Here is a 24,986-nt window from a genome sequence, read left to right as displayed (position 1 = left end):
CTTGTACGTGCACAGTCAGGTTACATCGACGCTTGGAGACAGAGGTCTGATTCCCAGCTCATATAGACATACTCACGCTAGCTCAATGAGAGCTATGTGAGCTGGGAATTGCACCCTTAGTTCCAAGTGTAGATGCAGCCTTTGTGCCAAGGACATTAATGAAAATATTAAATAAGATCAGTCCCAAGACCGATCCTCAAGGAACTCCAGTAGTAACCTCCCTCCAGCCCATTAGTTCACCTTTCAGCATAACCCATTGTCCTCTCCTCTTTAGCCAGTTCCTTATGCACCATACAATTCTTATACTAATCCCCATCTTTTCTAATGCAATTAATCATTTCTCATGTGGTACCATGTCAAATTCTAAACTGGAGTCCAAATATATTAGATCTACTGTATTTCCCTTATATAAAAATAGTTATCTCAAAAATAATATTAGTGTAGTCTGGCACGGTGTACCTTTGATAAACCGATGTTGTATAACATCCCCTTTCCTGTTCACCTCCATGAGTGTAACTGTTCTTTCCTTCAACATTTGTTCTAAAACCTACAAGTCTTTCTCAAAGTCTTATTTCCATGCTTTTAAGGCTTGGGGTGGATGGGGCATGGTCCTTCCCAGTCTTAAATGTCTGTCACTAAATTTAGTCACTTTTATGGTGGGTTATTTGGCCATTTGAGCTATGAAAACCTACGGGGGGTGGTGGAAATCAATGTTTAAATTTTTAAGAAAATAAGAAGTTACATAGGTATTTTTAAAGCTCAGATAACACTCACTGATGTGGCCACTCGCGTGGTCCTGGGGAATCTTCATTCAGGTCTTCAGTTAGAAACGTACTGTTCTCTAGACAAACTGACTCCAGTTTACAGCAATTCTTTATACAGAATTGAAGAACAATTTGATCCATTTTGGTAAAGGTATGATGAGTTAATTTTAGCTCAGTGAAATGATTCATTGCACTCTGCACAAATTCAGTTTCTTCAATTTCATACAAACAGTAAAAATAATCCAGATAGAAAAACATTGTCTCCTTATCAGAAGGCAATTTATCATAGTTGAACAACAACGAAAAGGGTTTTTCTTTAACCCATGTTAGTAAATTATTTTTAACTTTGGGTGAAAATTTGCAGCTAAGATTTTTCTCCATCTCCTCCATTCTCTTTTTATTTAAGAGACCAAACAGGAATCGCACTGTTAACATTAAATAATTCCTAGATTTTCCACATTTTTCAAACAATTTTTCCACAGGTTGTATAGCAGTTGCTGACTTTTTCACAGTTTCTTCTTGCTCCAACACATAAAACAAAGCTGCAAAAAACTCTTGAAAACTCAAGTGAATGAAGCTGTAAACACGTTCACAGCCAATGCCTTTTTGAAACATGTTCTCATTCAGAAAGAGGGAATCAGGTTTATCTAAGCCATGTTTCTTGACATCTTCTTCCTCAAACAGTATATTCTTCCTCCAGATTCCATCTGCAGCCAAGGAGCTAAGTTCCTTTAAGTTACCTTGTACACATCGCTTTGAATTGCTGCTGTGACCCTCTAATAAACTGAAGAGATAGAGCATGTAGACTCCAGTGATTGTAGTGGAAGTTTGTGCAAGATCTTCACCTGCTTCCATCTGCTGTTTCAGAACCGTACAGATGATCCAACACGCAATGGGGACAAAGCACATGGTGAACAGCATTTCATTGTCTCTTACAAAGTTAAAAGCTTTGCTTGCTTGTTCTTCCTTCTCAAAGAACTTGTAGAAATATTCTTTTCTCTCATTTTCAGAAAATCCCAAGATCTCTGCATAACGTTCATCTTTCAGACACCGCCCAAGTTTCTCCAGGGCAATAGGTCTTGTAGTAATTAGTAAGTAAGATTTGAGAAGCACTTTTTTCCTAAATAAACTGCTCAGTATGATTTCCACTGACTGCTTCTCACAGGGATCAGAGCACAGATTACTTGTTGGTTGATTAAAGGAAAATCTCAGTTCATCAAAACCATCAATTATGAACAGGAGTTTTTCTGGAGTCATCAGAATCTCTTTAGTTGGTGCATTATGATCAGGACAATTTCCTAAAATCAAATCTTCCACACTTCTCTGCTCTCTGTCAAAGTTAATTTCCCGGCAATTTATGTAGAAAACATAATCAAACCTGCTCTGATACAGTTCTTCATTTGCCCAGTCCAACATGATCTTTTTTGCGGTCAGGGTTTTTCCAATCCCTGCAGCTCCCTGCAGCACGACAATTTGTGGTGACTGTCCATCATCATCAGATTCAAATAAATCGCCTATGGTGATAGGAGTAGCGTGCTCAGTCATGATCTCTGCATGTCTCCGTCCCAGGGCCATTATTTCATGTTCTCTCTGCATTTCATGACGATGTTCATTTGTAATGATCAACTTTGTGTATCTGCTGTTTAGCTTCACATTCTCTCCAAGACGAGCGTTCATGTCTTTTATTGCACTGTATTCATTTTTTATATGTTCTCTGTACTTCACGGTGTAAGCTGAGTTAGTGACAAGAAGTATTAGATATTATTGTAATGTTACAAAAAAGCTATTTAAACAGTAATACTGGTACTGTAAGTCTGTAGTGCCCCTTGCATCGTAAAGTGTCCCCAAATAAATTAACTATGGTCCTAGTCCTTACTCACATCAGTGGTCCCATTGAAATCAGTGATGTGAGAGAAGTGTAGGCTCAGACCTTCTGTGCATATACATAAGAATCACTTCACCAGTTACTGAAATGCAGCCACCTCTAGGGTGAAACCTGTCAGATATTAACAGTGCACAATGAAACTCTGTAACAAAGTAGGGCATGAAGGGATGGAGAATGACAAATATAATGGAAACAATAATGGGAATTTAGGTGCAAAGAATATAACTAAATAGAACCTAAAATTTGTGCAGGGCCCCGAGGTTTCAAAAAGTGCCATAGCACCTACAGGGACTACAGATGTTGACCTCTAGTTATTTTGCCTCATTTAAAAGATGGCGTCCCTAGCAGGAGAGTGTCTTCCAGCATCATGCTGCTGCACTGGTTTATTTCTGCCTCTGAGACAAGAGCTCCACCTCCTCACCAGCACCATGTTCTGCAGCACCTGATTCTTTCCTGGAGATCTCCCCATTCGTTTCCTCATCTCCCATCCAACCCTGCATAACCTGTGTGATCTGATAAGTTTACACTCCTGAGGTGTTACTTATTATTTCTACTAGTAAACCAAATGACTGGCTGATCTATCCTAACACTGGTAATCACTGGTAATTACGCAATGCAATTCTTTATTGGAATGTCACATACCATTTACTGATCTTTCAGATGTTTGCTGAGGACCCAAAGCTGAAAGAGAAATTTCACATGAATGTTAGTGTAACAAAAATCAGTGTCACGCAGTTCAGGACATTGGGACAAATCATTCATACATGGTTCTCTGCAGTAATAAGCTCCCTAGAAAATCCGCAGCTGAGGCAGGCAGAGAGACTTTCTTTGGAGACACTAGTTCAGTGACCTGTTGAAAATGGCCATCAGAAGCAATACTCCTTTTCTTTTAAACCACTAGAGTAGCCACCTTCAAGTATGTCTACACAACAGTGTAAGCCTGGGCACAAGTCTAACCCCTTGTGTGCTATGCAACAATTGTGCTAACCTAGGGCCAAGATCTAGGGTCCCAGGACCCTGCAGGTCTGGAGGATGTGAGCCCATGTTAAGCTGGGACCTAGGATCCAAGCCCTATTGCTTTCCTGTGTGCACATAGCTCTGGCTTGACTTGGGTCTTAGAAGCCCTCTGGGTGTATCCCAGAGATCCTGGGGGCAGAGGAGCAGCGCTGTAGGCAGCCAGACCAACAGCTGGAAGGACCAGTACTGCCTGGCCAAACACGATCCCTGTTCCTGCTCCTCTCGCAGTGGCAGCAGCTCCTGCTCTGCCACCTCCTCTCTGCTGCACAGAGCTTCCCTGAACCAAGGAGCAAAGTTGTCAGGTGGGAGGCAGCTCCAAGCCACTGGGATGTTCGGAGTCATCTCTCTCCTGGCCATGCTGAGCCGGGAGCCCTGTTGCTCCCCGTCCCTGCAGGACAGCTGCTTGGTCCCTATTCTGCTCTCTGGCCCTTTCTCCAGCCCCTCTGGGGTGCATGTGTAGGGGTGGCTGGGCTGCAAGCACTGTTGTGGAAGTCAGCCCCCAAAATTTCCCTACAGCCTCCTTCTGTGGTGGCAGCAGGGCCGGCTCTAGACCCCACGCGCGCACTTATTTTGCCGGCAGGGCGGCAGGCGGCTCAGGCGGACCTTCTGCAGTCATGCCTGCGTGAGGTCCACCGGAGCAGCGGGACAGCGGACCTCCCGCAGACATGACTGCAGAGGGTCTGCTGGTCCCGCGGCTCTGGTGGACCTCCTGCAGGCATGACTGCGGAGGGTCCATTGGTCCCGCGGCTCCGGTGGGCCTCCCGCAGGCATGACTGCGGAAGCTCCACCGGAGCTGCGGGACCAGCGGCCCCTCCGCAGTCACGTCTGCAAGAGGACACCAGGAGCCGCGGGACCGGCGCCTGGCAGCGCGCCCCTTGCGGCGTGCCGCCCTACTTGGGGTGGCCAGATTCTTAGAGCCGCCCCTGAGTGGCAGCTCCAGCTCCTCCTTGCTGCATGGCAGTTGCTTGTTCCCACTGTGCTCTCTGACCCTTGCTCTCAGGTCCCCTGGGCCTGCTTGTGCAGGGATGCCCCAGCTGTGGCACTGTCAGAGTGGCAAGTGGGAATCAGCCAAAAACCTTCTCCGCAGCCTCCTTGTAATGGTGTGGCACCCACCTCTAACAAGTGTTCCTTCTGTTTGGGTGCATCTTCAGTCTTTAAACAGTCTCAGTCCTAGTGTGACAATGCTGCCTGTGGGAGCCAGTTGAGGTCACTCACTTAGAGTGAACTGCAAACAAAACGAGGCAGGCAAACCCCAAATGCTGGTGGATATTCCAATACTTAGATTTACCAAACCAGAACAAAACAGCTTCTGTAGTACCTCACTGGGTACTCAGAAGTCCAAACAACACAATTCCCTTAAAGTACCCAGCCTCAGGCCTCCATCCAGACACACCTGTCAGATATGATGATGATTACTGAAAATCTTATCTCATCATATAAAAGAAAAGATTCTTCCAACTCCAAAGGATCAGCCCCAGACCCAGGTCAAATGATAACTTAGATCTTACCCAAAATACACGCTTATAGCCAATTCTTATTAACTAAGCTAAAATGTATTAGAAAAGAAAAGAGAGAGAGAGTTGGTTAAAAGATCAATATACATACAGACTTGAATTCAATTCTTGAGGTTCAGATAAATAGCAGAGATGAGCTCGTAGTTGCCAAAAGTCCTTTTAGAAATAGTCTATAGGTTATAGTCCAATGTCCATATTTAGGGTGGCTCCAGTCAATGACTGGGGATCTCAATCTTTGTGGCTTAAGGTTTCCCCCTCTTGAAACCCAAAGCAGATCTGAGATGAAGAAAGATTGTGTCCCAAGGTTCTTATACATTTCCAGCAGCCTTTTGGTCTGATAAAACAATCGGCTTCCCTTCCCTTCTCCTAAATATCCTGGCAATTAGCACAGGGTAATTTATCCATTAAACAGTTCAGATACAGGTTACCACAACCTTCAAAGAGAGATATAGACAATAATACTATTTCCCTCAAGTGTCATCTTAAATACTGATATTCCTTTTTTGATCTTTGAATCAAAGCTATACTAATAGACAAGACTTGCTTGCTTATATCACAAGAACTGAGCAAACACCTACCCTTCTATCTCTAACAATGTAGACTTGCATTTAAAAGCTCTATTCGTTTACATATTTTCCTAAACAGTTTCTAAAGTTTGGCCATGGGTCAGGTCAGTCTGTGAGTTAGTTCACTCTTTCTGCCCCTGTCACCTTCCAAAGAAATATTATTTTACACTCCTAACGTCACACCCTGGTATCAGGCCATAGCCCAAGGGCTTCTTCCCTGATGACAATGGATTCATCCTCTCTGGTCCCTTCTGGCCCCAGCTCTCCAGCTGGGCCACGAAGTAGTTCAGATCCCCTTCTGGGAGGTTATTGCTGTCCATCTGTAGGCCACTTTCCCAGTGGCCTATGGGGGGCACCCAGGCCAGCCCACCACTCTGAGTCCCAGGCTAGGGACCCTAAGAATAGTGGCCACACACTGCTGTGTTCCTTTAACTAAGCTGCTTTCAGTTCCCTAGGTCATTTCCCCTCAGCCCCATCCTTCACCAGTGCTTCACCCTTAGCTCAGGGCTCTTCTATGTTCAGGCCCAGCAGCCAGCCAGGAGCTCTTTCTTGCTCCCTCAGTCCCTGCCCGCAACGAGCTGTCCATGGTGCTGCAGTTTGGCCAGCCAGGAGCACAATTTGAACTCCTCTGGCTCCAGCAAGAAACTGCCTGTCTCTGGTTTTGCAGCTTCTTTTATATGGTCTTCCTGGGCCCTAATTGGCTGCTTCCCCTGCAGTCACTCTAGGCTGCTTGGAGGACTCTTCTACTGCTCCTTTCCTGGGACAAGAGTAGCAGGGGCCTGTGACATTGCACTACATATGCTTTATGAAAATATGCTGATGAATATAAATGACAAAACTGGAATATGCTTTATGCTAAATATGCCATGGAACATATCTTTGCAAAGGTTAGGATCTACTGAATATATTCATCCTATTTGTATGCATGCATCTTTTTTATATCTGAAGTTATGAGAGTTGGCTCTATGCTTGTATTTGAAATGTTTGTTGTGGGGAACACATAAGGAAGGTTTGGCCAACATATTGTGAAGGGACTATTCAAGTAACTGGAAGTACTTAACTAAGATGCCCCCAGATGCCTTGTTGTTATTGTTAAAGACTAACAGATGTATTTGGGCATAAGCTTTTGTGGGTAAAACCCCACTTCTTCTGATGCATAGAGTGAAAATTACAGATGCAGGCATTATTATATTGACACATGAAGAGAAGGAGTTACCTCATAAGTGGAGAACCAGTGCTGACAGGGCCAATTCAATCAGAGTAGATGTAGTTCACGCCCAATAATTGAGGAGGAGTCAATTCCAGGAGAGGTAAAGTTGCTTTTGTAGTGAGCCAGCCACTCCCAGTCCCTATTCAAGCCCAAATTAATGGTATTAAATTTGCAAATGAATTTTAGTTCTGCAATTTCTCTTCGAAGTCTGTTTCTGAAGTTTTTTTTGTTCAAGTATGGCTACTTTTAAATTTGTTATAGAATGTCCAGGAAGATTGAAGTGTTCTCCTACTGGCCTTTGTATGTTACTGTTCCTGATGTCTGATTTGTGTCCATTTATTCTTTTACGTAGAGACTGTCCGGTTTGGCCAAAGTACATGGCAGAGGGGCATTGCTGGCACATGATGGCATATATCACATTAGTAGATGTGCAGGTGAATGAGTCCCTGATGGTGTGGCTGATGTGGTTAGGTCGTCTGATGGTGTCCCTAGAGTAGATATGGGGACAGAGTAGGCAACAAGGTTTGTTACAGGGATTGGATCCTGGATTACTTTTTCTGTGGTGTAGTGTGTAGTTGCTGGTGAGTATTTGCTTCAGGTTGGGGGGCTGTCTGTAAGTGAGGACTGGCCTGCCTCCCAAGGTCTGAGAGTGAGGGATCATTTTCCAGGATAGGTTGTGGATCACTGATGATGTGCTGGAGAGATTTTAGCTGGGAACTGTATGTGATGGCCAGTGGTGTTCTGTTATTTTCGTTGTTGGGCCTGTCCTGGAGTAGGTGATGGGTACTCAGAAGAATTTGGGCTTGAATAGGGACTCCTTGTTGGTTTTTCTGGATACAGACTAACACAGCTATCCCCTGATACTTAACTAACAATGAACTTTGGGAGATATCTGAACTTTCCTGGGAACGTTCAAACCAGCATGTAAACAATGGCATTGGCCTGCAAATAGCTCAATCATTCATGGACATGTGACTTGCCCATGTGTCTACAAACTTCATCTTGTTGCTGTGATTTTGCACAGAAGAACAAAGGGGTTTCCACCCACGAGAGAGACTATAAAAGGCCCTGGAAGCCACATACCCCAATCTGTTCTTCATCTGTCTCAAGAGATGGCCTCTCCACCCCAAAGAGATATTTGAAAGCAATTGGAACGAAGGACTGTAATTACTGGGTTCTGAGTGATTGCTTGACCCAGGCCATAAACTACAGCTTTGGTCTGAAAATAATTGTACCTGAGATAACAGCTAGGGTGAGAAGTTAGTAGCTGTAACTAGATCCTTCGAATATTAAGTTAGCCTTGCATTTATGATTTATTATGCTTTTGTGACTTACCATGTTCTGTCTGTTATTCTTTGAAATCACTTAAATCCTCCTTTTTATACTTAATAAAATCACTTTTGTTTATTAATAAATCCAGAGTAAGTGATTAATACCTTGAGGACCAAACAGCTGTGCATATCTCTCTATCAGTGTTATAGAGGGCGGACAATTTATAAATTTACCCTGTATAAGCTTTGTACAGAGTAAAATGGATTTATTTGAGGGTTAGGCTCCCAGAAAGACTGAATAATGAATGCTGGGAAAGTCCCTGTTAACTGAGAAGCCCCTGGACTGAGTGAATCTCAGTCTCTGTAAACTGAAGGGGGGCATAGCCCAACCTCTTGGTCTGTGGTGAGGCTGACTGGAGTGTCTTAACTCAGCAGGACGGGAGCGAAGGGATTTTTGGGCAGAGGGGTTGTTCTCAGTTGTATCCCCAGCACATCGAGTTACAGTCTCGAGGGGGTCTCTGTGACTGAACCTATCACAGGCCTCTGAGCTTAGTCCACCCCATCACACTCCTATGGTGTTAGCGTCCCCCCCTAGTGCATCCTTGCTCCTGTGCAGAGCTTGCCAGGAGCAAAGCTGACAGGTGGGAGACAGCTCCCAGGTGACAGGATATTCAGAGTCATCCCTCCCCTGGCTGTGGTGAGCTGGGAACTCTGCTGCTCCCCCTCCCTGCAAGGCAGCTGCTTGCTCCCATTCTATTCTCTGTCCCTTGCTTCTGGGCCCCTACTGCCCTCCCTGGGGTTACATCTCTAGAGATGTGTGGGCAGCATGCACTGTGAGGGCAATGAGTGGGAGCCAGCTCTAAAACATCCCATAGACTCCCAGGGATCCTTTATCCTGGCCTCCCGGGGTGCAGTGGGGCAGGGATAAGGAATCCCTGGTGGGTTCTGGAACACACTGCACCCCAACCCGGTGGAAACATTGCACCACTCCGTAGCAGGCAGCAAACAGCGTGGGGTGATAGTGTCTTTCCTTCAAAACAGACAAAATAATAAAAAAAACAGAAACAGCTGAATTCAAAAGTCCATTTTTTAAAATTAAGAATTGCAAAGTTCCGTGTTACTAGCTGGGCAGCCCTGGAGACTGACGTCTTAATTATCCTCAGAACAGTGCACATGGGCATTTTCCTACCACTCTGACACAGCCTAGAGGTGCAGAGCCCAACTCTCAGGTTAGATGGTAGTTCAGTATAAAGCCTTTACAAACTGCAGTCATTCTACTGAGACAGCCACCAAAGGTGCTAATTATGCAGTTGTGCTCCTTATGGGCAGCTGAATCCCAGTAATAGCACCCTCACAGATAGGAAACATGGTGGGCACTGGGATGCAGGGGAGAGGCACCAGGCATTCTGAGATAGGGTTACTTTGATTCATGTCTGTGCACTACAGTGTGGAGGCTAGAACCCTAGGTTCAAGCACAGGTCCAAAAATCCTTAACCTAGGGTGAAAATACAGTGTAGATGCTCAAAGCCAGGGTTCCCTGACATGGGTCAGCTGACTCAAGACTCACTAACTCTAGGCTTACATTTCTGTGTAGACATACCCATAGAATCTTTCTTTTTGATATATGATCACTGAGATCTGCAAATGAAAACTCCTATATTAGAGCTGGGTATTATTATTAAAAAAAAACAATCTGAAAGGGTTGGAAGCAAACTACCAAAGAACAAAACAAAAAATGTTAATGAAGTGGTGTTTTTCTTCTTTAAAAAAAACACAAGAAACAGCTGCATTTAGTCATCCCCAATTTTGGCAGGGGTCTCACTGCAAGCCCAGATAAGTGGTGTGGAAGCTTTCTCAGCCCTATAATTAAAGGAGCAGATGTTTTAGAATCAGAATATTAGGGTTGGAAGAGACCTCAGGAGATCATCTAGTCCAATCCCCTGCTCAATGCAGCACCAACACGAGCAAAATCATCCCAGCCAGGGCTTTATCAAGCCAGACCTTAAAAACCTCTAAGGATGGAGATTCCACCACCTCCCTAGGTAACCCATTCCAGTGCTTCACCACACTCCTAGTGAAATAGTGTTTCCAACTATCCAGCCTAGACCTTCCCCACTGCAACTTGAGACCATTGCTCCTTGTTCTGTCATCTGCCACCACTGAGAACACCCTAGCTCCATCCTCTTTGGAACCCCCCATAAGGTAGTTGAAGGCTGCTATCAAATCCCCACCTCACTCTTTCTTCTGCAGACAAAATAAACTCAGTTCCCTCAGCCTCTCCTCATAAGTCATGTGCCCCAGCCCTCTAATCATTTTTGTTGCCCTCCTCTGGACTCTCTCCAATTTGTCCACATCCTTTCTGTAGTGGGGGGACCAAAACTGGATGCAAGTGCCGAATAGAGGAGAATAATCACTTCCCTTGATCTGCTGGCAATGCTTCTACTAATACAGCCCAATACGCCGTTGGCTTTCTTAGCAACAAGGATACACTGCTTGTTAGGATATAGATATTCAAGCCTGTCTGCAAAGGCCTATACTTTAAGAATTTAGGTCTATTTTTATTACTTAGTTAGTTATAGAGGTATAAAAGAAAGCCAATGATTTTAATTCTATCTGTGTAAGGGCCTTCTCTCACTGTGACAGTCTGAGGCCCTGTTTAGTTATATTGAAATAAGGCAATCAGGGGCTGTTAGGAAGGTGATCTGATCTATCACCTCCAGAAAAAGAGAGGAGCCCAGAACATGTAAAAGGAAATTTAGTTTGATAGTTTTCTGTCTGGTAAGAACTCACTTATCAATAGACACAGCTGGAAAACCCTTATGTCTGTATAGATGTAGTTGTAAAACCCTTATGTCTTTATAAATGTAGTTGTGAAATCCTCACTTCCGCATTGATTTGTATGTTTAATTGCATGGTCTCTGTCTGGTTCTGTAATTGTTTCTGTCTGCTGTATAATTAATTTTGTTGGGTGTAAACTAATTAAGGTGGTGAGATATAATTGGTTAGCTAATCATGTTACAATATGTTAGGACTGGTTAGGTAAGTTTTAGTGGAATGATTGGTTAAGGTATAGCTAAGAATATTACTATATAAATTAGGGGCAAACAGGAAGTAAGTTGGGATTTGAAAATAAGGAAAAAGGATCTTGCATTTAAGCTTGCTGAAAATTCACCCCAATAAACATCAAATTGTTTGCAACTTCGGACTTCGGGTATTGTTGCTCTCTGTTCATGCGAAAAGGACCAGGGAAGTGTGAGAGTGAAGGAATAAGCTCACTAACACTGCTGACTCATATCCAACTGCCTGTCCACTGTAATCCCAAGGTCTTTTTCTGCAGAACTGCTGCTTAGCCAGTTGGTCCCCAGCCTGTAGTGGTTCATGGGATTCTTCTGTCCTAAGCGCAGGACTCTGCACTTGTCTTTGTTGAACTTCATGAGATTTCTTTTAGTCCAATCCTCCAAATTTATCTAGGTCACTCTAGACCTAACCCTACCCTCCAGTGTATCTACCTCTTCCCCCAGCTTAGCGTCATTTGCGAACTTGCTGAGGGTGCAGTCCATCCTGTCATCCACAGCATTAATATTTTTAAGATATCTTTTCTCACAACCATATATAAGAAGCTTAAGTTGAACAAAAAATACTTTAAACACTCAAGTCTTCTTTATATATAATACAGCAAGACAGAATTTTTTTAAACGTCTATTTCGCCCCTTCTCCCCTCCACTCCCCCAGGTAAGCAGCTCAAGAGGATGAATGCATTATGATACTTCTCAAAACTTACTTTTGGGCTGTCACACAGCATGAGGAATTTAATCCCCAAATAATATTTTTATAGAACTGAAAACAGGGAGCCTGGTTCTCCACTGCCCTGCACCTTGGGTAGCCATTTGCACCTGTGCAAATTGCACCACATCATCAGCCTTGATATGGCTCATTTGTGCTCTTTGATGATGCAGGAGGACCATATAGCCATTGTAAGCAGCCTCCTGGGGATTTCCACTGTGTGGTGGAATCTTTGGGGAGAGGGACAGGGAAGGCCTATGTAACCAGCAGTACCCACTGCACCTTGTGGAGATCAGCGTAGGAGCTGTGTTGGGGGCATGGCTGGGGAAAGAGTGTGTGCCTTGCCAGCTGCCTGAACGGACCCTTATGGTTCCGCTGCCAGAATGGGCTATTGTAAAATCACCTTCGCCTTCCTGCCATCAGCTCCACTGGGTATTGCTCTCGCACAGCTGAGGATTGAGCCCAGTGAGTGCAAAAGAGGCTGCAAAAAGCTACAATATCAGAAATCTCCACTCAGCTTGTAGTAAACGTAGCATTGGACATCCACCGAGTGCTCATTTTACACAGAGATTAATGACTATACAAAGTATAAAGCAGTTTAGAATCAGGCCCATTAGTGTGCTCCTAACACCACATTATCCTGGAATGTTGTGTGGCTAACACAATACTATTATTTCTGGATGGAGTCCGTGGCCTTAGGAACTGCAGTTCTCCAGGATTGCTGGCTGCTTAACTCAGGGGAATAAAATACCCTCTCTCTCCATCTCAAAAATAAAGACAAAAAAAGTGCTGGCAGTTTGTATTTCACTGAATTTGTTTCTTTAATTAAAAACAGCCTTGGAGATAAAGTTCCTGCCTGAAACCCCAGAAAGGTTTCATGGGGCCAGTCAGCTGTTTGGGGAAAACATCCTGGGCCAGCCTCTCTGCTGTGATCAGCTTCTAGTTACAGATCCTTGATTCTGCATCCCAGCCCTAGCACAGTCTAGAGCAGCCTGGGCGTGTCCCCAAAGAATGGTGCTGTGGCTGGACATGAACTCCAGTTACTTCTCCCCACCTCTCTCTGCCCATGACATTCTGCACTGCTATGTTGGCTCTGCAACCACAGGGGACTTCCCCACACTGGGGATATCTTCAGATGGTGAGTTACAGGCTGACTCTGCTCCGCTTGTCTCAGCTGAATGGTGAAAAGGGAGTGGAGCAGGTCAGAGAATCTGGCCCACTCTGGGCATCTCTGCTCTGCATCCCCCTGGCTTCCAGCTGGGATTTAGAACTTGCCATTTCTGCCATCAGCCTGTTTCTCCTTTTGCTCCTGGCGGGGGGCAGACTCCCAGGTTTTACAGTAACTTAGTTTCTTACCTTTCTCTCTCTCTTCTCTGAGTTTAGCAGCAGCATCTCTGAGGTTGATCTGAGTGAAAACATCTGTGGTTACTTCTACCGCAGCAATTTCACCATAGAATTGGATCAGGAGGTTCTTTGTGTCTATCCTGTCAGCATTCTCCAGCCGACCTCGAGGGATGTTACCTTTCCCCTCAAAGTCAGAGTGTGATAGTTTGTCTTTAAATCTTTTGAACTCTTCCTGAGAAAGGTTGTCGAGGGCTCGTATGAGCAGATCACTTCTCATACGAGCAGTGAGATTTCTGCTGCTTCGGTTTCCCATCTATGGGTATCAGGAAACAAAACTAAAATACAAAGTAAATTTCTGTTAATAATTAATATGGAATAATCACAATACTGTATTTCTCATGTAGAAAAAAAGCAACTCAATACTGGGGCTCGTAACGCCTCACAAAGGACTCACAGAACTTCTTGCATCCGACGAAGTGGGTATTCACCCACGAAAGCTCATGCTACAAAACGTCTGTTAGTCTATAAGGTGCCACAGGATTCTTTGCTGCTTTTACAGATCCAGACTAACACGGCTACCCCTCTGATACTTGTCACTGAACTTCATCTCTCTCTGTGCCTCAGTTTCTCCCTTTGTAAAGTGAGGATAATCATACAGCTCTAGAATACCAGGGAGTTGTGCAGCTTAGTTAATGTATGCAAAGGTGCTAAAATAATATTTATCATTAACATGGCTTTCAGAACACAGAGATGGGACCCCCCCCTAATTTAAAATATTTCAGAAAACAACCCAATGCACTCTGGAATCTGTACATCACAGTCCTGGAGTATGAGGACCTGTGTACTGAGACCCACTGTTAGTTTTGCATGGCCTCAGAAGAGTTTTAGATACCAGAGCAGAAAAGTGTGTCCCTGCCAGCAGGTATATGGGATCTTGGGGAGCAATTACCACACAGGTGGGGTGCAAAATAAACTTTATTAAGCAAATGCAAAAAACAGGGAAAATTCAATAGTGAGGGGTATGGGGTTGTTAAGGTAGACAATTGGGGAGGGGTTTCTTTTTGGTGAACAGTAAGGGGGTTTCAATAGTGGGGTACAACACAGTAGGATACAATACAGTGGGTAATCAGTTAACACTGAGGTATAAATGTAACAGGTAGCTAGCGATTTCTATGTAAAAAGGTGTGTCACAGCAGCATATAACCAACTAACAGTTACGGATAAAATGTGTTAAATAGCAAACAATTTTAGGTAAAAATGTGTCACAGTGGTGTAAATGTAGAATGTGAGAGGTATCAGTGAGAAAAAAGTAACCAATGGGGTTTTGTGCTAGACTTCAGCAATACAATCGAGGTTTGGCAGTAGGAGCACAGACACACAGAGAACAAGCAGGCTATAAGTTTAAGCAGCAAGGAGAGTGTAACAAGGTAGAAGGACACAGAGAAGCTGGGGGCATGCAGTGGGAAGACAGACTTAATTACAATTATACAGAACACAGCAAAATCTTATCTATGATCTAACTTAACCAAGACTACACAAATTAAAACACAATGCAACAATTCTCTAAGCCTAACTTACAAAGTATAATGCTAAACTTAACTTAATGGGTGCACCTTATGCTAAGGATAGTTCCAGAGGGCTGAGTGGTGTGTGTCCAGGACACAGCTCCAAAGAAGGGGGGTGGGGTGACTGCAGCAGTGGATACAGCTGAAAACAGTCCAAGGCAAAGCCCACAGGAGCAGAACTTAGCAGCAGCACAAACTTATTTTCAGTGGCAGAGTGTCACGGGGTTTAAGAGAGAGGTTTTAAAACACAGACCAAGGTTTAGCTTGAGTCTGTGTGCTGGGGAGACAGAGCCAGCAGCCAGGATGGGGGTGGGAGGGTTTGTAAGAGAGGTTTTAGGACACAGACCAAGGTTTAGCTTGAGTCTGTGTGCTGGGGAGACAGAGCCAGCAGCTAAAATAATAAAATAAAAGTATAGAAAGTTTCACAGAGGGATTCTTACCATCCCCCAAGGTAGCAGTAGAGGCAGAAACAGCAAGCACATCAGAAGGCTCGGTACAGTCTTGATAATCAGGAGATCTCTCAGGCAGCAATTCATTCTTCGGGGGGGGGGGGGGGGGGTTCAAAAACGGGGGTACGCTCAAAAATAAAATGAGAGCGGAGAAAGGTCCCCCAGAACCCCTGGTTGATCAGACCAGGCAGCAATGCAAGAACCTTTCTGAAGTCTGTTCAAAAAATGTCTGTTTATAAAGGCAAACCCTAGCAGCTTCCCGCCAGTAACTCTGATTGGCTCCACCTCTTACAGGTAGGAGAGAAGGCAGAGAAAAAAAACTGCAGGCAGCCACCAAGATATGTTTGGACTAGTCCTGAGCCCAGAGGTATGACTCATGCCCAGGATCTTAAAAACACAATAGTCTTGCAGCTCTGGACAGAGCCTACCCTACACCAAGCCCAGGTTTTAACAAGGTGATAACAGGACTAACCCTTTGAACAGGGCAGTGGTCCCACTTAGCACAAGTGGCCATCCCTTTGAGAAGGGCAATGGCTTTTGTTAAACAACTTAAGGGGCCCTCCCTTTGAGAAGGGCAGAGGCCCTGGTAAATAACTTAACAGCCAGAGGGCTGCCACAGAGGAGAACAAGAACAAAATGGAGTAAGGGGACAGCTTTAAGAAACAAAATGGAGCTGTAACAGACAAGGTGAAGGGTAGCATTGGTAACTTCTGATATACTGACTAGCGCCCATTCTGACAGGTCCCACAACCTGAATGTATAAACTGTAACATGTTCAGATTAGAATTAGCCTATCCCCAGAGAATGATGTATTTACCGTTAGCCAGACAGCTAATGGAAACAACAGCTGGTAACCCTCATTTGATTTGTTCTCTCAGTCTTCTCAATGCTGAAACACAGATGACTAGAGAATGTAGAAAGAGGAACAGGAAATGATTTGCTCAGTTTATTTCTGCAGTAAAGGAAAAGTAACACATCTCCAGTTAAAGCTGACCTTCAGAGCTCTCTCAATTTCTATAGCAGCCCTCATATTTTTTTCAGACTTCCTAGTACTAATTGCGTGTGTGACTGTCATAGGTTTCACCCCCACTCTGGACTTTAGAATACAGATGTGGGGACCTGCATGTTGTTAGGCCTGAATAAAGATGCAGCACAAAACCCAGTTATGCCAACCTGACTGGAATCAGGCTAACAGAGGTTTCTGGGTAATCCCAGAGTGGAAAATACTGAGAAGCAGCATTGTCTCACAAAGCCCTGGGAAACAGTGAGATCAGTGAAGGGGCTGGGACCAGCTGTGTTATATTGAGAAACAAACTGTCTGAGGAACTGATAAGAAATACAAGCATCTCACAGTTCTGACTCTTACTCCTTGGTTTAGTGTTCGGTGTGTTTTTAACTCCCTCGCATTCCTAACCTTTGGCGCTTGTTGAGATATTAACAATTCAATATTGTAGAGACTAGGCATGTGTATATATTAAAAGGTGTCTAATTTCTAGTTGTTAGACAAAGGGGGTGGATTGTTCTAGTGAATGATCTATGACGTAATAAAACTGTCTATATAAGCTAATACTAAGCTGTAAAGGGGGGGCTGGTTCTCTTCGGATACGAGCTGTTCTTTTACTGACACGTGCACTTGTCAATAAAGAACTTTTCATCAGACCTTGCTGGTGTTGCCTGTCTCTCTGCGGTCAGACAACGAACTTCGCTGTTGGGGTTTGAATCCCCGACAATGTGAACCCCAAAACTGAATTACCAGTTTAGATCTGGTCTGGCTGCCACCACCCAAATAGTTTGAGTCATTTGGGAAACTCTGTCTTCCCCCCCAAAACCTTTCCCTCCCTGGGTAGCCTTGAGAGACTCCACCTATTCCCTGCTGAACACCGATCCAAACCCCTTGGATCTTAAAACAAGGAAGAATTACTCATTCCTTCCACAACTTTCCTCCACCATTCCCTGGTGAGTCCAGATCCAATCCCCTTGGATCTAAAAACAAGGAAAAATCAATCAAGTTCTTAAAAAAGGCTTTTAATTAAAGAAAAGAAAGGTAAAAGAAAACCCTCTGGGAGATAGCATACAAGCTGATCTCACAGACAACAGATTCAAAACACAGAGGATGTTCCCCTGGGCAAAAACTTGGTTACACAAAAAATACCCATTTGATTATTCCCTAATGCCCAAGACAAGTTACAAAGAAAATAAACATAAACCTATTTATTCCCTTCACTAATACTCACTACTTGATAAGAGGCTGATTTCTGGAGCTTTCCCACACCCGTCAAAACTGAAACTGACTCTAAACAAAGGAAACTTCTCTTCTTCCTTTTGAAACATCTTATCCCCTCATTGGTTCCTCTGGTCAGGGGTCAGCTAGGCTAGGTGAACTTCTTAACCCTTTACAGGTAAAAGAGGCATTAACCCTTAACTATCTGTTTATGACAGTGACACACACACAAATCTTTTTGTCTGTTTTTCATTCCTCCTAGAAGCTTGCCTTTTGGATGCACCCTTTGGCCTCAGCAGTTTGCACAAGTGTTTTCTGCGACTAGTGACATCACAAACTCCATAGATGTTTTCATCTCTTTTCCCCTCCCACACACCCTGTATTGGAAGAAAATAAAATACACAGATTCAAAGTAGTGTAGAAGCTTTAACTAAGACAAACAAACAACGTATAAAGTATAGAGTGTGATAGAGAATGGGGAACATTCTCTGCATCTGCTAGATACGCAAGTATTAGTGATATCAGTAGGAGGTGGGGTGTACATCCTTCTTACTCTCGTTTTTCTGAGGGGGCAGAATCATTATTTTAAATTACAAATCATGAAAACAGGGTTTTTAACAAAAATAAATTGAGCAGAAGTGGATCTTCATGTACCAGGAATTTCATGAGCTTAAAAAAAGAGCATGAAACAGCTTTACAAGTCACTTTTACAATTATACAGGAGTTGTTGCTTGACAAATGGAGGGGGAGAGGAGGCATTGCTGATACACCCCTGTGAAATTCTTTATTGCCATTGTCTTTCCAGGGTAAACTCCTTTATTCCTGAAAGATTTGCTCCTCTTCGGGTGCAAAGCCCCCAGAGATGACTCCTTGCTCGACACCCTGCACCATTTGGGGCTTTGTATTCTCATTTTGGTTTCTGTTACAATAAGAATTTATCACATTTGTTGTTTTCATTTGCAGTCCCCAGAAACTCCTGTCTCTACTGAGAAGTGGAAACAGGACATTTGCATCCGACGAAGTGGGTATTCACCCACGAAAGCTCATGCTGCATAACGTCTGTTAGTCTATAAGGTGCCACAGGATTCTTTGCTGCTTTTACAGATCCAGACTAACATGGCTACCCCTCTGATACAGGACATTTGCCATTCATTTCAGCAGAACAATGAGAAGAATGGTGACAATGAATCCATGGGTCCCGCTCCGCTTAGGAGGGGTCCCAGAATAGGGGGTTTCTGCCTGGTTAACAGCTGGGGCACGATCCTCCCCTAGGGTAAGTCAGTGCAGCTCTGCTGACATCAGTGGAACCATACTCATTTATACCAGCTAATGATCTGGCCAAGGATAGTGTCTCTGCTGAAAGGGACGGAGGGGCTGGGAAGAACGCCAGGAGGTTGACTGTACATGGCTCCCCACATGAGGGGCTTCAGAGGAGGCATACTTGCATTTATCCAAAATCCTATCATCTGAACCATAGCCCTATCTGAATTTCTTCCTTGTCCCCCAGCCTGAGATACACCCCCTCTGCAGCATGTATCTCAGAGGTTCGGGTAATAGTGCAGAGACCTTCTGCCTGCAGGGCAGTGGGTGTCACCAGCCCCGTGGCACTGCAGGGAGCCCTCTGTAGACCCATTGTCATGAGTGAGTAGGACCATGACAGCAAACCTGCAGAAAGCTCCCTGTGCTGCCACAGGATCATTGTCACCTGGTCCCTCCAGGTGCAAGGAGAAGAAAGGAGGCTGTGGTACTAGAAGTGCAGAGCAGAGAACCCCGGCCAGGATTCTTCTCTGCCCTGCCAGGACTGCAGCCTTCCCTGCACCTTGTGCCTGCAGGGATCAGATGTCACTAGGCCTGTGGCAGCACAAGGAGCCCTCTGCAGTCTTGCTGTCCCAGAAGTGAGCAAGCAGGGCCATGCCCTGGCGTCTCAGTTATCTGAACTCTTGATTATGCAAATAATCCCTGTGTCCCCCATGCTATTCAGATAATTGGGAGTACACTGCCATACACCCAACAAGTAAACCCTACGTTAAAATAGTTATGTTACAAAGTCAAGCTGTCAAAAGGCTGAGTTCTGCCCACTTGTGCGTCTGTACCATGATACAGTCTTTCGTCACAAAACATTTTCCCACAGGACCCTGCCTCATTCACTGAAGGAACAGAGAGTCAATATTTCTTTTCACCCTCCCGATTCAATGTGTGGCCCCAGGTGTTGTTCCACATACAACACGCAACCTCTGCACTGAACACAGAATTATTAATTTCTCCCAGGGCCTTTCTAGGATGCTGTAACCTTACTGAGTAATTAACAACCACAGATGGATTTATCTTCACAACATCTCCGTGTGGGGTTATTGTTACCCCCACTTTACAGTGGAGGAACTGAGGCACGGAGATTAAGGCTGAAATTTTCAAAAACATCCACTCATGTGGGGAGCTCAACTTAGGTTAACTGGGGCCTGAATTTCCAGATTATTTAACATTTTAAAGCACATTAGCTGTTCAAACCATGGTGTGACGTTATATGGGAATAATATAATATCTCATTGAAAGGTAATGCAGGGCCAGAAAGAGTTAACTAATTAACTGACATGACCCATGGCCGAACTTCAAAGACTTGTTAGGAGGATATGTAAATGAAAAGTGGGGTATCGCATTAGGTTAGAATTGAGCTTTAAAATGCAAAGCCTGCATTGTTAGAGATAGAAGGGTGGATGTTTGCTTGGGGTCTTGTGATGTAAGCAAACAAGTGTTCTTTGTTTCTATAGTTTTGATTCAAAGATCAAAAAAGGAATATTAAGATTTAGGATGACACTTGAGTGAAATAGTATTATTGTCTATATGTCTCTTTGAAGGTTGTGATAAACTGTATCTGTACTGTTTAATGGATAAACTACACTTTGCTAATTGCCAGGATGTTTGACAAACAGAAGGTTAAGCCTATTATTCTCTAAGGCCAAGAGGCTACTGAAAAACATATAAAAAGCCTGGGACGGGATCCTTCTTCATCTCAGTTCTGCTTTGGGTTTCAAGAGGGGGAAACCTTAAGTCACAAGAATTGAGATCCCCAGTCATTGACTGGAGTCATAGAATCATATGACAGACTATCAGGGTTGGAAGGGACCTCAGGAGGTCATCTAGTCCAGCCCCCTGCTCAAAGCACGACCAATTCCCAACTAACTCATCCCAGCCAGGGCTTTGTCAAGCCTGACCTTAAAAACCTCTGAGGAAGGAGATTCCACCACCTCCCTAGGTAACCCGTTCCAGTGCTTCACCACCCTCCCAGTGAAAAAGTTTTTCCTAATATCCAACCTAAACCTCCCCCACTGCAACTTGAGACCATTACTCCTTGTTCTGTCATCTGCTACCACTGAGAACAGTCTAGATCCATCCTCTTTGGAACCTCCTTTCAGGTAGTTGAAAGCAGCTATCAAATCCCTCCTTATTCTTCTTTTCTGGAGACTTAACAGTCCCAGTTCCCTCAGCCTCTCCTCATAAGTCATGTGCTCCAGCCCCCTAATCATTTTTGTTGCCCTCCACTGGACTCTTTCCAATTTTCCCACATTCTTCTTGTAGTGTGGGGCCCAAAACTGGACACAGTACTCCAGATGAGGCCTCACCAATGTTGAATAAAGGGGAACGATCACGTCCCTCAATCTGCTGGCAATGCCCCTACTTATACAGCCCCAAATGCTATTAGCCTTTTTGGCAACAAGGGCACACTGTTGACTCATATCCAGCTTCTCATCCACTGTAACCCCTAGGTCACCCTGAATATGGACATTGGACACCTCTGGCAGGGGTGGGCAAACTTTTTAGCCTGAGGGCCACGTCGCGTTTCTGAAATTGTATCTAGGTCCGGTAAGGGAAGGCTGTGCCTCCCCACACAGTCAGGCATGGCCCAGCCCCTGCCCCTTATGTGACCCCCCTGTTTCTTGCCCCCGATGGCCCCCCCGGACTCCTGCCCCATCCAACCCCCCTGTTCCCTGTCCCCTGACGGCCCCCTCTGGACCCCTGCCCTATCCACTCCTCCCTGTCCCCGATTGCCCCTGGACCCTCCACCCCTGACTGCCCCAAGCCGCCCCATCCAACCCCTCCTTTCATTCTTGACTGCCCCCTCAGGACTCCTGCCCCATCCAACCACCTCTTCTCCCTGAGCACTCCTAGAATCCCTGCCCTTGACTGCCCCCCGCCGCCCCATCCAACCCCCTCTCTCCTTCCTGACTGCCCCCAGTGGATCCCTTCCCCCATTCAACCCCCCTGTTCCCCGCCCTCTGACTATCCCAACCCTATCCACACCCCCACACCCTGACACCCACCCCAAACTCCTCTGCCCTCTATCCAACCCCCCCACTCCCTGCCCCCTTACCGTGCTGCCTGGAGCACTGGTGGCTCGCGGCGCTACAGCCATGCTGCCCAGAGCACCAGGACAGGCAGCCACACCCTCCAGGTGGAGCCAGCCATGGCACTGCACAGCACAGAGCACTGGGTCAAGCCGCAGCAAGAGCTCACAGCCCTGCTGCCCAGAGCATTGCACTGGCGGCACAGTGAGCTGAGGCTGTGGGGGAGGGGGAACAGCAGGAGATGGGCAACTTTTGGCAACTACAAACTCATCACCTCTGTTAAGTATCTAAACCTCAAGAATTGAACTCATGTCTGTTTGCATATTGATCTATTAACCAACACTCTCTCTCTTTTCTGTTTTAATACATTTTAGTTTAGTTAATAAGAATTGGTTATAAGTGTCTATTTGGGGTAAGATCTAAGTTATAATTTGATCTCGGTGTGTGGCTGATCCTTTGGGGTTGGAAGAACCTTTTCTTTTATATGATGAGAAGATTTTCAATAATCATCATCATATTTGATGTGTGTGTCTGGATGGAGGCCTGAGGTTGGGCACTTTACGATAACTGTTTTGTTTGGATTTCTAAGTGAGGTACTATAGAAGCTGTTTTGTTCTGGCTTGGTAAATCTAAATATTGGAATATCCACCAGCATTTGGGGTTTGCCTGCCCCGTTCTGTCTGCAGTTCACCCTAATTGAGTGACCTCAGCTGGCTCATCACACATGGCTCCAATTAACTTCAGTTGCAGACATGAACACTCAGCACTTCTGCAAATCTGGCCCCAGGTGTCTCAAACCGTCAGGCAGCCAGAAAATGAGGATCACACAATTAGTGGCCAGTTGTGAACATTTTGGTTTAAGTGATTTGTGCAGCATCACACGGACATTCTGTGGCAGAGGCAGGGATAGAATCCAGTTCTCTGGGGCACCATTCACCTGCTTTTACTATGAAACCGTCCATTTCTCTTCCTGCAGTCCCTTGCCCTTGTCCACTACACACCATTTGACTTCTGCAACAAAAGAGGCAGGGGTCCTACAGGCAACAGCCTCCTTCACAACACAGCCCTGATTTGGTCTGTGCACTGAATAAGGCATGGTCTTATGAAAAAAAACCAACAACAGTATGTAATCATATAACTAAAGACAGTATAATAATGCAGATGCACAAGGGGGCTGAATTAAGATTGCACAGACAGCCTTCATTTTGGCATTTCTTAACTTTTGAGTGCTTGATTTTACAACCTTAATGTTCCTTTAAAATAGGGTTGGTTTTTTTAAAATAAATATTTATAAGTTCAGTTCAAATGGCAGGCAATTAAACTACCGAAAAAGAGGTGTAGAATCTATATTTCCAGAATGAAAGAGTAATAAGCAACTATTTAGGCAGCATGTCTTAGTTTTGGAATCATGATACACGAGCAGTAAGATCTGTCAAACTTCTGTGATACCAGCCAAACTGTTGTACATATTCAGGGTCATATTCTTCCATCTCTACTAATGTTGATTTTAGTGGGACTACTTGTGAGTAAGGTGAATTCAGGTGAGTAAAGGCGGAGGTGGGGATAGGGAAGGAAATCCAGCCCTAACAAATTAAACTACGTTTTGGTGAACAACGATTCATCCCCAAGCCTCTAAAAAGTTCCACTATATTTAGAGACAAACGAAAGTAAATAAAGTCTGACAGATCCCTGAAAAGCCTCTCAAAAATGTGACAAATGCTCAGCTAAATAAAAATTATCCCCAGGCACCTAATTACACCCATCTACCAGCAACAGATTTATGACACAGGATCAGAAACCGAATCCATTTTTCTACCTGTAACCAGCTGCAAGTGCAATTTTGTGGGGGCAAATCATTGTAGGCACAACAGGTGTCAGGCCCTGAGCCTGGGCCCACACTTGCTCACACAGAGAAATTCCTTTGCAGTTTCGTGACTTTAGATGACTAACTGATGACAGCCCCAAATCACACCGAGACCTAAATGCCATCATTGGATTATTTGCACTTCCAAAACTGAGCACCTCCCCTGTCATGAAAGGACTTTTACTTGCAGGAGAGTGCACTTGCCCTTGGGTATTCTGATGTGAGTCTCAATCTCTCCTATTGAAGCTGTTCTGCTTTGTATAAATAGTCACTGGGCCAGAGAGTGAAGGTGAGAATGACTCAATATTTAGGGCACTCACCTGGCAGGACTGGGAAAGGAGAGGATTTATACAAAGCTCAGGGAACACGCTACGCCCCATGGATGGAAACACATTTGGAGACACTACACTGTAATTACACACTGATCTATGTCCATGTCTTGATAACAACACTCTTTGCATAAATAAAAAGCATCTAAACCCAAAGAACAGGATATCTCCTGCAGGAGAGCAAGAACAGACTGTTTAGGCAACACCATTAACTGAATCATAACAGACCTAAGTATCAGGGATATAGAGGAACCAACAGTAAAAATCAGTCTACAGCCAAATTGTTCCACACGTAAACAGCCATGTGCTGCCCACCCATATATAAGTTGAGTTTCTTCGGTTTAAGTGGGACTAGTTCCACTCAGCTGATCCAGAACAGCTTCTCCAGTCCTGGGAGAACACTTCACTTAGTTCTCTGGGATCCAAAACACTCAGTTCTACTCTGGATTTTGTCATTCAGATTCCTTCATTTGGCATGCAGAAAAGCAACGCTGAGTTGGTCAGACTCACACATTGTTATGCTTATATGAAGCACATGGGATCTTTTTCAGAGGAAAAGGCAATACGCCGCATTTATTGAAAATACAATTAGCATATGCATTCAAACACACACATGCACAGAGTACAATAATTTCAAAAGCAAACTTCTAACAGGAGAGAACAATTCTATCAAGGCAGAACAGAACAGAGCAATCTCCAATATTACTGAATCAGTATGGAACATTAATCTATAAACTTACATTAAAGCAATTTTATTAAGTAACCTTATCATAAAGACCAAAACAATTTTGTCCCAAATCAGTGTTATCCTTCAAGAAAAATTCTTGAATGGATCACATTCAATGTAGCTATTTTAAAGCAATG

The 24,986-nt window shown here is 44.5% G+C and overlaps 1 protein-coding gene across 1 annotated transcript in view; it reads right to left on the bottom strand.

Moving 5' to 3' along the window:
* Nucleotides 1-24,986, bottom strand: part of LOC123368732 (NACHT, LRR and PYD domains-containing protein 3-like) — a 111,125-nt gene that overhangs the window by 67,610 nt on the left and 18,529 nt on the right. The window contains exons 4-6 of the mRNA XM_045013792.1: nucleotides 13,367-13,689; nucleotides 3,292-3,330; nucleotides 775-2,497 (exon numbers count right to left, since the gene is read on the bottom strand). Of these exons, the coding sequence (XP_044869727.1) occupies nucleotides 775-2,497; nucleotides 3,292-3,330; nucleotides 13,367-13,667 (2,063 nt within the window). The 5' untranslated portion in view covers nucleotides 13,668-13,689. The remainder of the gene's footprint in view (nucleotides 1-774; nucleotides 2,498-3,291; nucleotides 3,331-13,366; nucleotides 13,690-24,986) is intronic.

The sequence above is a fragment of the Mauremys mutica genome, chromosome 4 (genome assembly GCF_020497125.1).
Source record: "Mauremys mutica isolate MM-2020 ecotype Southern chromosome 4, ASM2049712v1, whole genome shotgun sequence".
Lineage (NCBI taxonomy): Eukaryota > Metazoa > Chordata > Testudines > Geoemydidae > Mauremys > Mauremys mutica.
The sequence above is the reverse complement of the archived record's forward strand: the minus strand, read 5'-3'. Positions and strand labels throughout refer to the sequence as shown.